We start from the raw sequence: 13,443 nt of genomic DNA, 5'->3' as shown, positions 1-13,443 counted from the left end.
TGATAAAAACTGGAATATTTTTTGATTAATGAAAGAAGTAATATTAATAACGCAGTCGAATTAATATATTCTCGTAGATCGTAGTTTCTCGCGATAGTAAAATAAGTTAAATATAATTGCGTTATAGTTTCTGGTATATAGACTAGAAATTATTCACGCAAGGGTCCGTGGGATTGCCTCCGGAATTATCTTCAAAGCTGATTTCAAGTTTCAAGCATCTTTCTTATTAGACGGTTGCGAAGGTTTCCTTTGAGGGTACAAACATCGGCGATCGATATTTGTTTCAGATGTGAAAAAAAAAAAAAACATCCTTGGAGTTTGTGCGTGAGAAGTTGAAACGTTTTCAGTTCAGTTTTAAATGACTGCTTGAGCTGGCGCGCATTCTTCGAAACTAGTTTCTTGTTAGTTTCCCCTCTCCCCCCAACATTGCCTGAAGATTAAAGTGTCTTTTCTCGGATTTATAAGGCATTTTTTTTTAAAAGGTCTATCTTTTCAAGAGATGTCAAATAAACTGACGCAAAAGAATCATTTACGTGTCGGGGCGAACTATTCACATTCTCTTTGTGTTCAACAATTGAGTATTTACGAGGCAATGCGTTAAGCAAGAAAGAGTGAAGAAGGGAAGGTAAACGCAAATGCGGGTGGAAATTCAAATAAGGGTGGAATAAATGCGTCGCGTGCGGACACGAATAATAGCTAGGCCAGCTTGTGAAACGTTCGTACCGGCTCGTTTAATTTCGCATTGCTTCAATGATTAAACATTTCGAGCCTGCTTTAGTGTTTAAACGTACTCGTAACTCGTTATCTATGCATTATTTTATTTTTACGCTGAAAAAAAATGTACTAAATTCCAAAAAAGTTTTTTGATTAAAAAAAAAAAAAAATTAAATACTTAATTTAAATGCTTGCAAAGGAATTAGTTATTTCAGCCAAGTAGCAAATATATTTGAATTAGTAAAATAGTATAAAACAAAACAAAATCTATTTTTATTAGCAAATTAAAAAAAAATTAAATGTTTTTTTTATCTTTATTATACTAAATTACTTCCATTAAAAAAACATTTTCTTATTTTTATTTGTTTGTTTCAAAAACCGGGTTTTAATAAATAATTGTTTATCTTCTAGTATAAATATTTTTTTATATTTAAATTTTAAATAACATATTTTAAAAATTATAACTTTTATTATCAGCAATTAATAATAATTTATTTATAACAAAACATTTTTGGTAACAAAGTATATGTTTATTTAAATAAAAAGAATGTATTATTTTGCTTGAAAAAAATTTTGTTTTTACTGTAAGAGTTAAATTTTTCTATAACTACAGCAGGATTTGTATTACGTAATTTATACATGAATTAAAATTATTTAATAATAACAAAACAAGTCAAAATTAATGAGCTAGTTTATTTATTATTATTATTTATTTGCTTACGAAAAAGTTTCAAACAATATTAGTGAAATGTGATATAATTTAACAGAGAGCAATATAATTATTTATAATCATAAATAAATTTTTAAACTTTTTTATATAAAAGATTAAAACTCTCTAATATATGTCGTAGTATAATTCTTTGGTATCTTTCTTTTGCCCTAATTTACTCAATTTAATGAATTATAAATGTAACATATGAAAAGAAAACAAAAAGAATTCAGTTTTACATACTTCCTACACAATATTTCTTTTGTATCTTTTTAAAGAAGAAAAAAAATATTTTATTCTGTATATAATATAATATTTTACACTCGATTTCCTTCTCTTTCTCTCTCTTTTACTTTTCTCTTTTTAATATAAAATAATATTATACAACACAAAAAGTAAAAACTTTTTTACGTCATTACACATATTTCACTAGCACACATATACACATATAGCGCATAAAAGCAAACAATAAAAAACATTGTGTCGGATTGAGAGGTAGGATTTCTGTTAAAAATGGATTTAACAGAAAAGAACAACAAACTCCTCGTGGCAATGTAACGGATTTGATTAATTTTCGAACAAGCTTTACAAAAATTTTTTCTCCACCCCCCAACATAGCCGCGCGTCCGTGGAGTAGATTATTAATTTTTTCAAGCGAGATTATTCCGAGGAGCGGAGGTGAATGGCGGGATTACGGCTGGGGAAAAGTGGCCGGCTTCTCTTGGTTCGAAGCGGGTGCTCGCACCTGCGAGCACGTACGAGACGAAAAGAGAAAGAAATAGCACGTACACGCGGAAACGAGGGAGAAAGGAACACACGTCTCTCGGGGGAATCCCGTAATCCGTGCGCCCCTAAGCGCGTGCAAAAGCGCCAGGCTACCCCTGCTTGGGGTTGCGGTGGGTGGCGGAACTACGAGGTGGCGGCCAAGGAGCCACAGTTGGTTGCGGGCTGTCGCCCTGAGAACAGCGCGCGTGCTTCTACGTCCCGGACGGCACGCGACCTCGTGATCGCGTGATCGTGAAAAACGACTCTCGCTCATCGCGATCAAACAAATCGCGCCGGCGATCGAGTTCGCGATCCATCAGGTCAGCTCCTCCCGCCCCAAGGTCGGTGCACGCGGGCGATGATGACAGAACGCGCGACGTTGACATATCCGTCAGCACATTGTCAACTTCGATCTTTGATTCAGATTTTAAGTAGCTTCTAATACAATTTGTGCAACGCGACGAGGGGGTTCTCGTACTCGCGTTTTAAGCGTTCAGCGGCAAAGGAGGCAAAATGGATTGTGGGAGGAACGAGGATTACGGCTACGTGATAATTGCTTGTTCCAGATCGGTGTAAATTGAATCGTGCAATTTTGTGCCTCTTTTGTGTGCTCAAATATTAGTCCGATTATTCATTATCTCGGGGAGGAGGAGAGATTTTCGGAGCGAACTCGATCTGCGAGGAGAAAGGTCGCGAATGACCCCGTGTCCGTGATGGAGCGAACGTATGGGTTCTAGTAAAATCATTCGCAAACTTTAAATACGAACATTAAATAATAACTGATTTATTTATAGAACTGACATAGACACTGGCAAAGAGAGACCTACAAAAATACGAAGTAGTGACGCTTCAGCCACGGTGATGAAGGATAAGCGAGGTCAAAGGGGTCACTATATCGCGAATGAAAGAACTGCCCCGCCAGCGGAACGATCTCTTTGAAATTGGGAAAGAAGTTTCTCTTTTTCTAGCTCATTATCGAGTTCATTAGTGTGCGTGTGTGACAGTTCCTGGATTATTTAAGTCGTTCCAGAGTTAATCGCTCTTCTTTGCCGCGATGCAAGGTAAAGAGAAACGACGGGTCACGAAGTAATTTCACCATTAATACTCACGCGTGTCTATCAAGTTGATCAATTTGGCACGGATTCCGCATGACAGAGAGAGGTGAATAAACTGAAAGCTGGAACGCGCAAATTAATCCCTTGTCTCGTGAGCTGACAGCGCGAAAGGTTAAAAGGCACTCCCGAGTTTCTAGTTGTTCGGTGATAATGCGTTCCGGCCTACCATTCGACAGATTCATTGTTCGAAACTTTATAATCGAGGGTACGGTGTGTACACGTGTGAGAAACGTGTTCGCGCGATAGTGTCATCGCGACATGACAACGGAGTTGGCGTTGAAGTTATCGGATCTCTCTCGGCAATCTAGTCGTCGTTCTCCGTAATAACTCGCTCTTAGAGAGACGTTATGTTAGAGGAAGTTATCATTGAGGTAAACATTGTTAACACCGTGGTCGTGTATAGGTCGCGTCAAGTGTTTTCGTCAAAGGCTTCGGCTAAGTTTGAGAGAGAGAGAGAGAGAGAGAGAGAGAGAGAGAGAGAGAGAGAGAGAGATCAAGGTTCATGCACGGCACGCAAATCTCTGTGCACACACATCGCTGATTCTCTGTGATTTTCAACGTTAACCTCAAGAGCAATAACGAAGCAATCATAATGTACATTAAGGAAAAGGATATATTTCCGCGACAAAGATTGTAAAAAATATTCTCGAAAATTAACTAATAATCGAAGATCTCTCTTTTCCCTTAAGACAGAAATCGCAAAGATTTTTGAGGCAGACAATTGGACTAAGAGAAAGGAAAGAGAACAAGGATACCGTATACTTATTCTTCGCACTCCTTTCGAGTAATTATTAGTCAGAAAATAATGTTTGCGCGAGCTTTCTCGAAAATTGTCGCTTGAAAGCGACGAGGACAGTCCGTGAGCCAGATATCATCACGTGATTATTCTAGGAACAATTTAGGAAGACGAGGGACGAAGATCCTTTGCAACAGGAAGATTAAGTGAGCGACGACGTTGTGTCTCGAGTGACAGGATGATAAAGGGAAAAGAGCCCTCGTGCAATTGCAACGTAACGAGTCACGAAGAGCATCATCGTCGTGTCGTCGTGAAAATGGCAATAGGCCGAATACATTTCGCAAAATCGCTCGACACGAGTTTGCTCGTATTTGAGCGAAGATAGAAGAGACACTTGCCGAAAGAGAAAGGAGACTCGAGGGAGTCCCGGAAATCCATTACCATATTAGTCTGAATAAATACTCGAAGGATTTCCTCCTAGGTAAGATCGATCGCGAGAGCAGTCCCAGCAGTCTGCTCGACATCCATTTTCCGGAGGACCGAAACTGCGGATATTTCGATTCTCTCACCCTCTGCCGGGTGTCTATCTCTCTTCTCTCTTCTCTCTCTCTCTTTCTCTCTCGCTCTTTTTCTCCGACATTATCTCTCCCTTTTGCATTTCGTCTCTACTTCTCGAATATCCATGTTCTCTGGATCACCTGAGAAGTTATAGTGGTTCATATCGCGGACATGCCTAAATCGACAGTCGAACGTCTGCATCTGACATTTGCGATTGTTTTTTTATCTCGCTCGAAGGCAATAGCTTCGATAAACGCAATTCCATCAGTTCACGATATTAAGCGGAAGCAGTAAGATTTGCGAAGAGGGAGAGAGAATCAGAGAGATATGACTTCATGATACGTGTTCGTTAGATGACAGATGATCTCATGGAATAGCTCTCATGGGATAGGAGCGACTCTAAGGACTCTAAATCCAAGTTTGTCAATCGATTCGAAGACTCGAAAAAACGAGAACTTTAACAAGAGTGTCTCCGGAAACGACGATTAACGATCTAACGATGGATCTAACGTGGATGGATATGTCGCTCTACGTCTTAGATGATGCGATCGACGGTTTCGGTGACGACGGCCAGGTCGGATAATGTTATCGGCGATATCCGTGTCGTGAAAGCCTGATATTTAATAAGGAAAAAGACAGAATTAAATCTACGAATTGATCTTTCTCTTTCTTGCAACGAAAATTCTGCATCGCGGAATAAAATGAGGGCGGAAAAATCTTGCTGCGATCAAGATAAACCCTGACGATCTACAAGGAAATGACCTAACTTGTTAATTGTTTAAATAGCGTAGGGCGATTCACGATCAGTGGAGTTTACTCGCTCGAGTTTCGCATCCCAGGACGAGAGGAACATTGTCCGTTGGCGTGAACGCGGATTTTAGTGACTCCGGTGATTCGGGACCATGGACAAGCCGCGTGATCGGGCGATTGTCCGGCAGACAAGGAGCCGTTCATCGACCGTAATCGGAAAGATAGTGTCGGAATGCTGCACGCTGTTATGCTAGGTAGCGGTCCAGGACGGGGGAGACGCGAGTGGTATCCAGGATTTTATCTTCAACGTCGTCGTATCGGCTGCAGGATGAATCGCGGCGAGCAGGAGACGCTCTTCCGGCAGAGTCGGCAGATCACGCGGATTGTACCCCCCCGCGAGGACCTCGTTTTGAGCGTTCTTAAGTCGCCGATCAACCAGCAGCAACAGCAACAGCAGCAACAGCAGCAACAGCAGCAACAACGACAGCACTTTCGGCATCCGTATCAGTCGCAAAGCCAGAGTTATTTTAACTGCCAAAGTCATCCAAATAATAAGAAGTGCAATTCAGGTACACAAGATTAAAATCCTTGATTGGGTAATTCGTACTCGTTATCGCGAATTCCGAGTGATTTCGCGAAGAAATGCGATATCAAGAAGAAATGTAACGTGAAGAATTGTTGCATTAGGTCACGTTGCATTTGATATATATGCAACACGGAATATTTATTACCGTTATTCGTCATTTTGCCGATGTAGATTAGTCATCGATATCGTGATTCATCGATGATCTCTCTCTTTCTCTCTCTCTCTCTCTCTCTCTCTCTCTCTCTCTCTCTCTCTTTCTCTCTTTGCTTAGATTTCAGTTTCTCAGTTCTATAATTTGAAGAGAAATAGAAAAAAAATGTTAAACTGTGTTTGAAATTAATTAACGTTGTTTAAACTAGCACCGAATTATATAATAAAATGTAAAGTTATATTAATAAGTATCGAATCTCTCTCTGACATATTTCCTCTTTTAATTCTTTCCAAGAAAAACCTAAGAATTTAAATTTATCATGTAATAAGATGCATCTATGTATATGTAAAATATACATGTATATGTATATAATATTGTATGACTAAAAAAATATTTTTTTTAACATAATTTATGTCCACATGCGTGTCATTTGCAATTTAAAAGCATTCTTAAGAATACTTGTCAAAGAGAATTCATATGCATTTTCTGCAATGTCAATTTATGCATTCTTTTTATTTAGTGCTAGCGTGATGCGACACTACTTTGTTGCATTTTTCACACAGTGCCTTTCGTGCAATATGAAAAAGAAACGCAACTAACACGACATCTTTTCGCGTATCTTTTCGCGCGCAACCGACGCGAATATTAAATATACATACATTTCTTCCAGCCGAAAGCGAGACGATTTGCATAGCTCGCTTGACTTTGCGCTCGACGCGATCACTTTAATGGAGAGGCAGATTTGAAGAAGCCTAATTCCTGCTTTAGCAGAGATATATATATAGAGAGAGAGAGAGAAAGAGAGGGAGAATATTATTACTACGCTCGATACTCGAGGCTCGATTCACGATGCGGTTGAATCCGTTATGAGTTTTATAATGTCTCGTCGCCTGAAAGATAGAGACGGAGAAAAAGAGAGGAATAGAGTGTCTTTATAAATAGAACTCCGCCGACAATTCATTCGCGTTAATGCACAAGCGCGCAAAGCGGATTTGTGGTTTCCATTGTTCCGGCATTCTCGATAATTCCGCGTTTACATTCGGGGTGTGTGTCGTGTAGGATAAATATTGTAACACTACGTCGTCAAATATTTTGCGTGTAATTATTATTAATTTCTTACATTACGCTGAAAGTCGCGGTTCTTTTTTCTTTTTACGAAGACTTGAAAATAGCAAAGAATGTTTTAAGTTAAATCTCGTGCAAACAAACTCGCGACTAATTATCTTTTTTTTTTTTTTTTCACGGAAGTTGACATTAACATTTCACTCGAGATTAGAAATATGAAATTAATGAATATTTTTTTAATCGAGGTCAATTTAATATTTGTGACATTGATTAAAGTATGTACGCCCATGACCTTTGCATAGAAGCTACTTATGCACAATCTTCGATACGTCAATCGTAGACAAAAGACATGAGAAAAGCGTGTGTGCACAATATTAATGTTTCATTATTCTTTTGCCAGTTACATCAGTTAACATGAAAATCTTGACTTTTCGTCAATATTAAGGATATTTTGGCTGTACAACAGTAGCAAAAAGTTATCAAAATTTAAAAAAAAAACATATTTTTTGCGTTTATACTGTTTGAAAAATTAGATAAATAAATTTGGATTATAAAAAGAATTAAAATATCAGAAAATAATGTGGATTTTAATATCTTTATAAAAGAAAATTTATAATTAATATTTTTCCTAATTTATGATGAAAACTTTTGATTGTGAATATCCCTTAAAGTCAACTGTAAGAAACAAAAAAAAGACACTAGTAATTTAAGGAAGATTTTGGATTACATAATATTTTGCTACAATTTTTAGTAAATAACTTTTAAACGAGTAAGTGGATTAAAATCAAATTTTGCAAAAATATTGATTAGAGTTTTGTTAATATATGTAAAAAATTTTATTTTGGTGGTTTTTCTTTATCAAATTTGTCAATGAGCGCTACGATACATGATTTTTTTTTTAAATCAATACAAGCTTTAAACTTGAATAATTTCCAAACCGTAATGAGAATTATGTTTAGATTTTGCATAGACACTAAAAAAGAATAATAGATCAGTTTACGAAATTTTCATACTTTTGTCAATGTTCTGACATATGACACATTCTTAAATACAGATTTTCTATTTTTTTATATGAGTTGCGTTAACTACAGACAGACACACAAATGGCATTCGCATCTTCGTTCGAGACAATCTATTCGGTTTTCTCACAATCTTTTCGGTTTTTATCCGTCATCCTTGGAGATTAATAGAACTTTCACGTCGAATTATTCGTTTTGAAAAAAATGAGGGAAGAACTTGTAGCAATCGCGTCTATGGCTCCCCATTTCTTCAAAGCGCACCTTTTTTTTATTAGCTTGCGTCAAAGCTTGCAAATAGTTACAGATTCGATGAGTTTATTATTTATGATTTTTTTATTATTGAACAGTGTAAAATTTGTTCAATAAAAAAGAAGAAAATATTTTTATTACAGATATTTAAATGTAGATATACATATAAACATAATGTATGATCTTATATGTATATAAAGTCATTTAGTGCAAAGAAGATCAAATATTTTCTCAAAAAAAAAAAAATTTAATAAATAAAACTAAGCTTGTTTTGCATGTAAATTATTTTAAAATATTTATCTGAAACAATTTAACATACTTTTCTTATTTATGTAGTTATAAATGTTTACGTTAATTTAAATATTACAAATTACAATTACTATAATTTTTAGATAGATTAGAGAAAATAAAATCTTGAATAATTTTTATTTTCAATCACATAAGAAAAGAATTTTAATTTTCAACATATATGTTATATTTTGTAGCTCTTTTGTAGATTGATCAAATTTTATACATGGCAGAATGAAAATACCATTCTTGTGTGAAACATTACATTGAAATAACGACGACATTTCGTAAATTTGATAAAAGAAGTCACGTGTGTATTATTTGCTTTTAACTACAATTGATTATTTAAAATTTTATCCATTGAATTTCGTGTTACATGCAAAACTGGATATATTTCTTAAAAAAGTAGGCATCCGATAATATATTAGAAACTATTAAAATTATTTATTGAATAAATTTATTATGCTGGTAATTTTTTTTTTTGCATTTTGTTTCTCTGATATCACGTCAAATCATTTGAGAAGCAAAAATGTATTCTTTCCCAGAAAAAAACATTATTGAGACATCGATGATAGTCTATAGATGCCAAGTCAATCGATAAACAATATTACAAATTAGTATAATTTTTAGATAGATTAGAGAGAATAAAATCTTGAGTAATTTTTATTTTCAATCACATAAGAAAAGAATTTTAATTTTCAACATATATGTTATATTTTGTAGCTCTTTTGTAGATTGATCAAATTTTATACATGGCAGAATGAAAATACCATTCTTGTGTGAAACATTACATTGAAATAACGACGACATTTCGTAAATTTGATAAAAGAAGTCACGTGTGTATTATTTGCTTTTAACTACAATTGATTATTTAAAATTTTATCCATTGAATTTCGTGTTACATGCAAAACTGGATATATTTCTTAAAAAAGTAGGCATCCGCTAATATATTAGAAATTATTAAAATTATTTATTAAATAAATTTATTATGCTGGTAATTTTTTTTTTTTTTTGCATTTTGTTTCTCTGATATCACGTCAAATCATTTGAGAAGCGAAAATGTATTCTTTCCCGGAAAAAAAACATTATTGAGACATCGATGATAGTCTATAGATGCCAAGTCAATCGATAAACAACAATGTAATGAGAGGCAAGTGGATTTTCTAACATTATCTCCAAAGTTGGTAAATATACCACTAAACTCGTTTATGCAAACTTTTTTTGTACGTGTCATGTACAAAGATGTCACGTACGTGCTTACGTCAACTTTTCTATTATCCTTTATTATAATGTTACAGATTTAATTTACTTTTAGTGGGAACAAAGTAAATTTTTTGTAAGCATGCCGCGCGCAAAACTGCACGTAATTATCCAAAAGGGAGACTTAAATGAAAATTAACCCAATGTGCACTAGAAAAAATGTACAAGATTAAAGAAAAATCTTTTTTAATCAAAAAAATTATTTCTTTCTTCAGTTATTCCTTTAAAAAGATATTTTTTTCTTAAATTTTTGGCTGCTTGTTTCAAAAACACAGATTTTCTCTTTAATTTTAATAAACAATTTTTTATCTTTAAATAAATATTTTTTTATATTAAAATATTTAATAATTTATTTTAAAAATTATAATTTTTATTACAAACAATAAATAATTTATTTAGTATAAGAAATATTTTTCGAACCAAAATATATGTATATTTATTTAAGTGAAAATAATCAAAATTAATAAAATGTATTTATTTGATTAAAAAAAATTTTATTTCTAGTGTAAATTCATAATTAAAGAATCTTAAAATCCTATTTAATTTTTTTTACCGCTAATTTTCATCTTATTCTCTAAACTTTTTTTATTCAATAATAATAGGACAAATTTAATAGCTGTATTATTGATTTATCTATTTCGTAAATAAGCTTCTATTTCATAAATAGGTTTCTCGATTGCATCAATTCACGCGCGCATTCTGCGGCGAGATATTATTTCACGGTTCTCCGTGATTAGAATTGCAAATGCCTCACTCTGACCACGTCAAATATTTGAATAATCTTCGCTCGACTACTGATCTATCTATTTACCGTCGACGATTCATACGGGAATCAATTAAATTCTCTCATTGATAATTATATCAGAAATATAAAATTAAATTACCTTCGATAATTACGATATTCAATTAGCATTATCAAAATTGTAAATTATTTTCAAGAAGGACATGATGTTACATTTAACGAAACAATGCTTATCACAATATCTAAACGACTTGCTGTTAGATAGACGCGTTTCTGTCGACGTTATTGTATCGCGAGCCTCGGGGATCGAGCGTTTCGCCAATTCTGGGGAGAGGGTGGGGATCTTCCGGTCCCAATGTAAATCCTGGAAATGCCCAGGTGACGCGTACAACAACGAGAGTCTTCCACGAAGCAAGGACCAATGCTCTAGGCACGCGGAAAAGCGGTGCAGCGCCACGGCCGCCTACGCTGCCCTTCAAGGCAGCGAGGACGAGCTCGTGGCCGAGCAGGGCCTCGAGACGGAGGACACCGCGTTGAAGACGCCCGGCAGTGAGACCGAAGACACCGAGGACAACGGGGCGAATGCGGAGGACGCGCCGTCGTCGCCGACGCGCCGCTTCACCTTTCTACGTCGCTTCCGTTCGCCACGCTTCGGCGAGGCACACCACAAGCGGGTGCCGACGCCCATGAAGCGGAAGTACCGGCGTAAAAAGAGCAAGGAGGACATCATCGAGAATGACGTGGTCGGCGGTACTGAGGAGGAACCGCCGAGTCCCAATCAGACCGGCATGCCCGATCCATACTATCCGATCTACCTTCCGATCGATCAGGCCTTCAAGGCCAAGTACGTGTTCCATCATAAGAGGGGAAAGACCTTCCAGGAGCGGCTCTATGTGTTTCTCGAGCATCCCGGCGGCTGGCTGTGCTTCATCTACCATTTCACTGTGTGAGTATATACCGTTTCGACGCTATGTCGAGAACGAGCTCGATCGTTCCTTTGTGAACACTTTGTGAATACTTTCACTGGTATTCGTTACAAACGATTGGGAAATGCATTGGAATGCGTTGAAACGTGAATTCGCGTTTATTCCGAAGATCTCAGCTAACAGCTAAACGTTAAAAATGTTTTGGCTGTACAATAGTAGCAAAAAGCTGTACAATAGTAGTCAAAATTTAAAAAAAAACATTTTTCTTATATTTTTATTTTATAAAATCAAATAAGTAAATTTGCATTATTAAAGTATCACAAAATAATATGGTTTTTAACGTCTCTATAAAAAAAAAATAGTTGTAATTAATATTTTTCCTTTATGACGAAAACTTTTAGTCCTGAATACCTTTTAAAATCAATTGCAAGAAACAAAAAAAAAACAAATAATTTAGAGAAAGATTTTTGTTTACTGTAAGTATCTTATTAGCAATGTTCTTTTCTTTGTCAAATTCGTCAATAAATATTACACTATTTTGAGAGAATGTTATTTCCCCTCAATTTGATATGTGTATGTGATAGATTTTTTACCAAAAAAAAAGAATGCCGCAAACTTCAATGCGCTACGATCAATAGTTTTCGATATATCAATGTTTCAAAATTTTAATTTTTTTGAAAAAAAATATACTGAAATTTCAAAATTTTTGGCCAAATGTCATTTTTATAGTATTTTAATATAATAAATTTTATTTTTTATTTTTTTTTTAATATATTGAGATTTTAAAATTTTTGCATCCTAATGCAACAAATTAACATATAGAGATAAGATGAGAATAATAAGTAATAATAGTAATATTTAAAATAAAGATTCATTTTTCGGATATGGATGAGGTTAGGTTAGTTTTTTTTCGGAGTGGCGATGGGGGAAGGACGGGATTCCTACCTCACGTACGCATTTAAATTTTCTACATAAACAAATGAATCTACTAAGAGTACATTTTATAAAACATACATGGTGTCAGAAAATTATCAATTGCTGTAATTATGATTTTTCAAAATTGATAGCTCAAAAACTATAGATCGTAGCGCATTGTGGCTTGCGACATTATTTTTCTGAAAAATTCTATGAAAATGATCCATCAAATTTAGGAATCCCGGAAATGACATTCTTGTCTTGATTTTTCATAAAAATCAATACAAGCTTTAAACTTAATTTCCAAATCATAAGAGAATGCTTAGAAAAATAGTAGACGTAGTCTACGAAAGTTTTCTGCTCTTTTCAATGTTTGAAATATGACACATCCTTAAGAGACATGAATACCGCGTCACACAGGTTTCTCTCTTGTTTCCGTTTTGTCCGCGTGGACATCGATTTTGGCATCGTGGCCTTTGACACATGGCCGTGCCCTAAATCTTCTACATCGTCGAGGATTCCTCTCGTCTCTGTAATCGAATGCTCATGCTCGAATCGCTCGATCGTTTGTGATCGGAGAGTAGATAATTCGTGTAGGATTTTATTGCCCATCATCGGTATGATTTGATAAACGATAACACCAAGCGTCGGCAATCGAGTATCTGAAAATATCTTTAGGTGTGTCGATGAAAGAGCCTGCTTGCGAGATGCTTTTTATAATTCTATTTAAAGAATTTGCAAGTGCACATGATGTATAATTTGATACATCAGATTACCAGGATATATTTCTATTTAATATACATATATATACTGTATCGATATAAAAAAAAAACTAATTTTTTTAATGTTTTTTATATTAATATCTCGAAAATAAAAGATATATACATATATTTAT

The 13,443-nt window shown here is 35.0% G+C and overlaps 1 protein-coding gene across 1 annotated transcript in view; it reads left to right on the top strand.

Moving 5' to 3' along the window:
- Nucleotides 1–5,579: 5,579 nt before the first annotated feature.
- Nucleotides 5,580–13,443, top strand: part of LOC126854779 (potassium voltage-gated channel subfamily KQT member 1) — a 49,871-nt gene continuing 42,007 nt past the window's right edge. Inside the window, exons 1-2 of the mRNA XM_050601832.1 lie at nt 5,580–5,916; nt 11,086–11,653. Of these exons, the coding sequence (XP_050457789.1) occupies nt 5,580–5,916; nt 11,086–11,653 (905 nt within the window). The remainder of the gene's footprint in view (nt 5,917–11,085; nt 11,654–13,443) is intronic.

This window comes from Cataglyphis hispanica, chromosome 14 (genome assembly GCF_021464435.1).
Source record: "Cataglyphis hispanica isolate Lineage 1 chromosome 14, ULB_Chis1_1.0, whole genome shotgun sequence".
In the NCBI taxonomy this organism is placed as follows: Eukaryota; Metazoa; Arthropoda; class Insecta; order Hymenoptera; family Formicidae; genus Cataglyphis; species Cataglyphis hispanica.
Note: the sequence above shows the minus strand (reverse complement) of the source record. Positions and strands in the feature narration are given on the sequence as shown.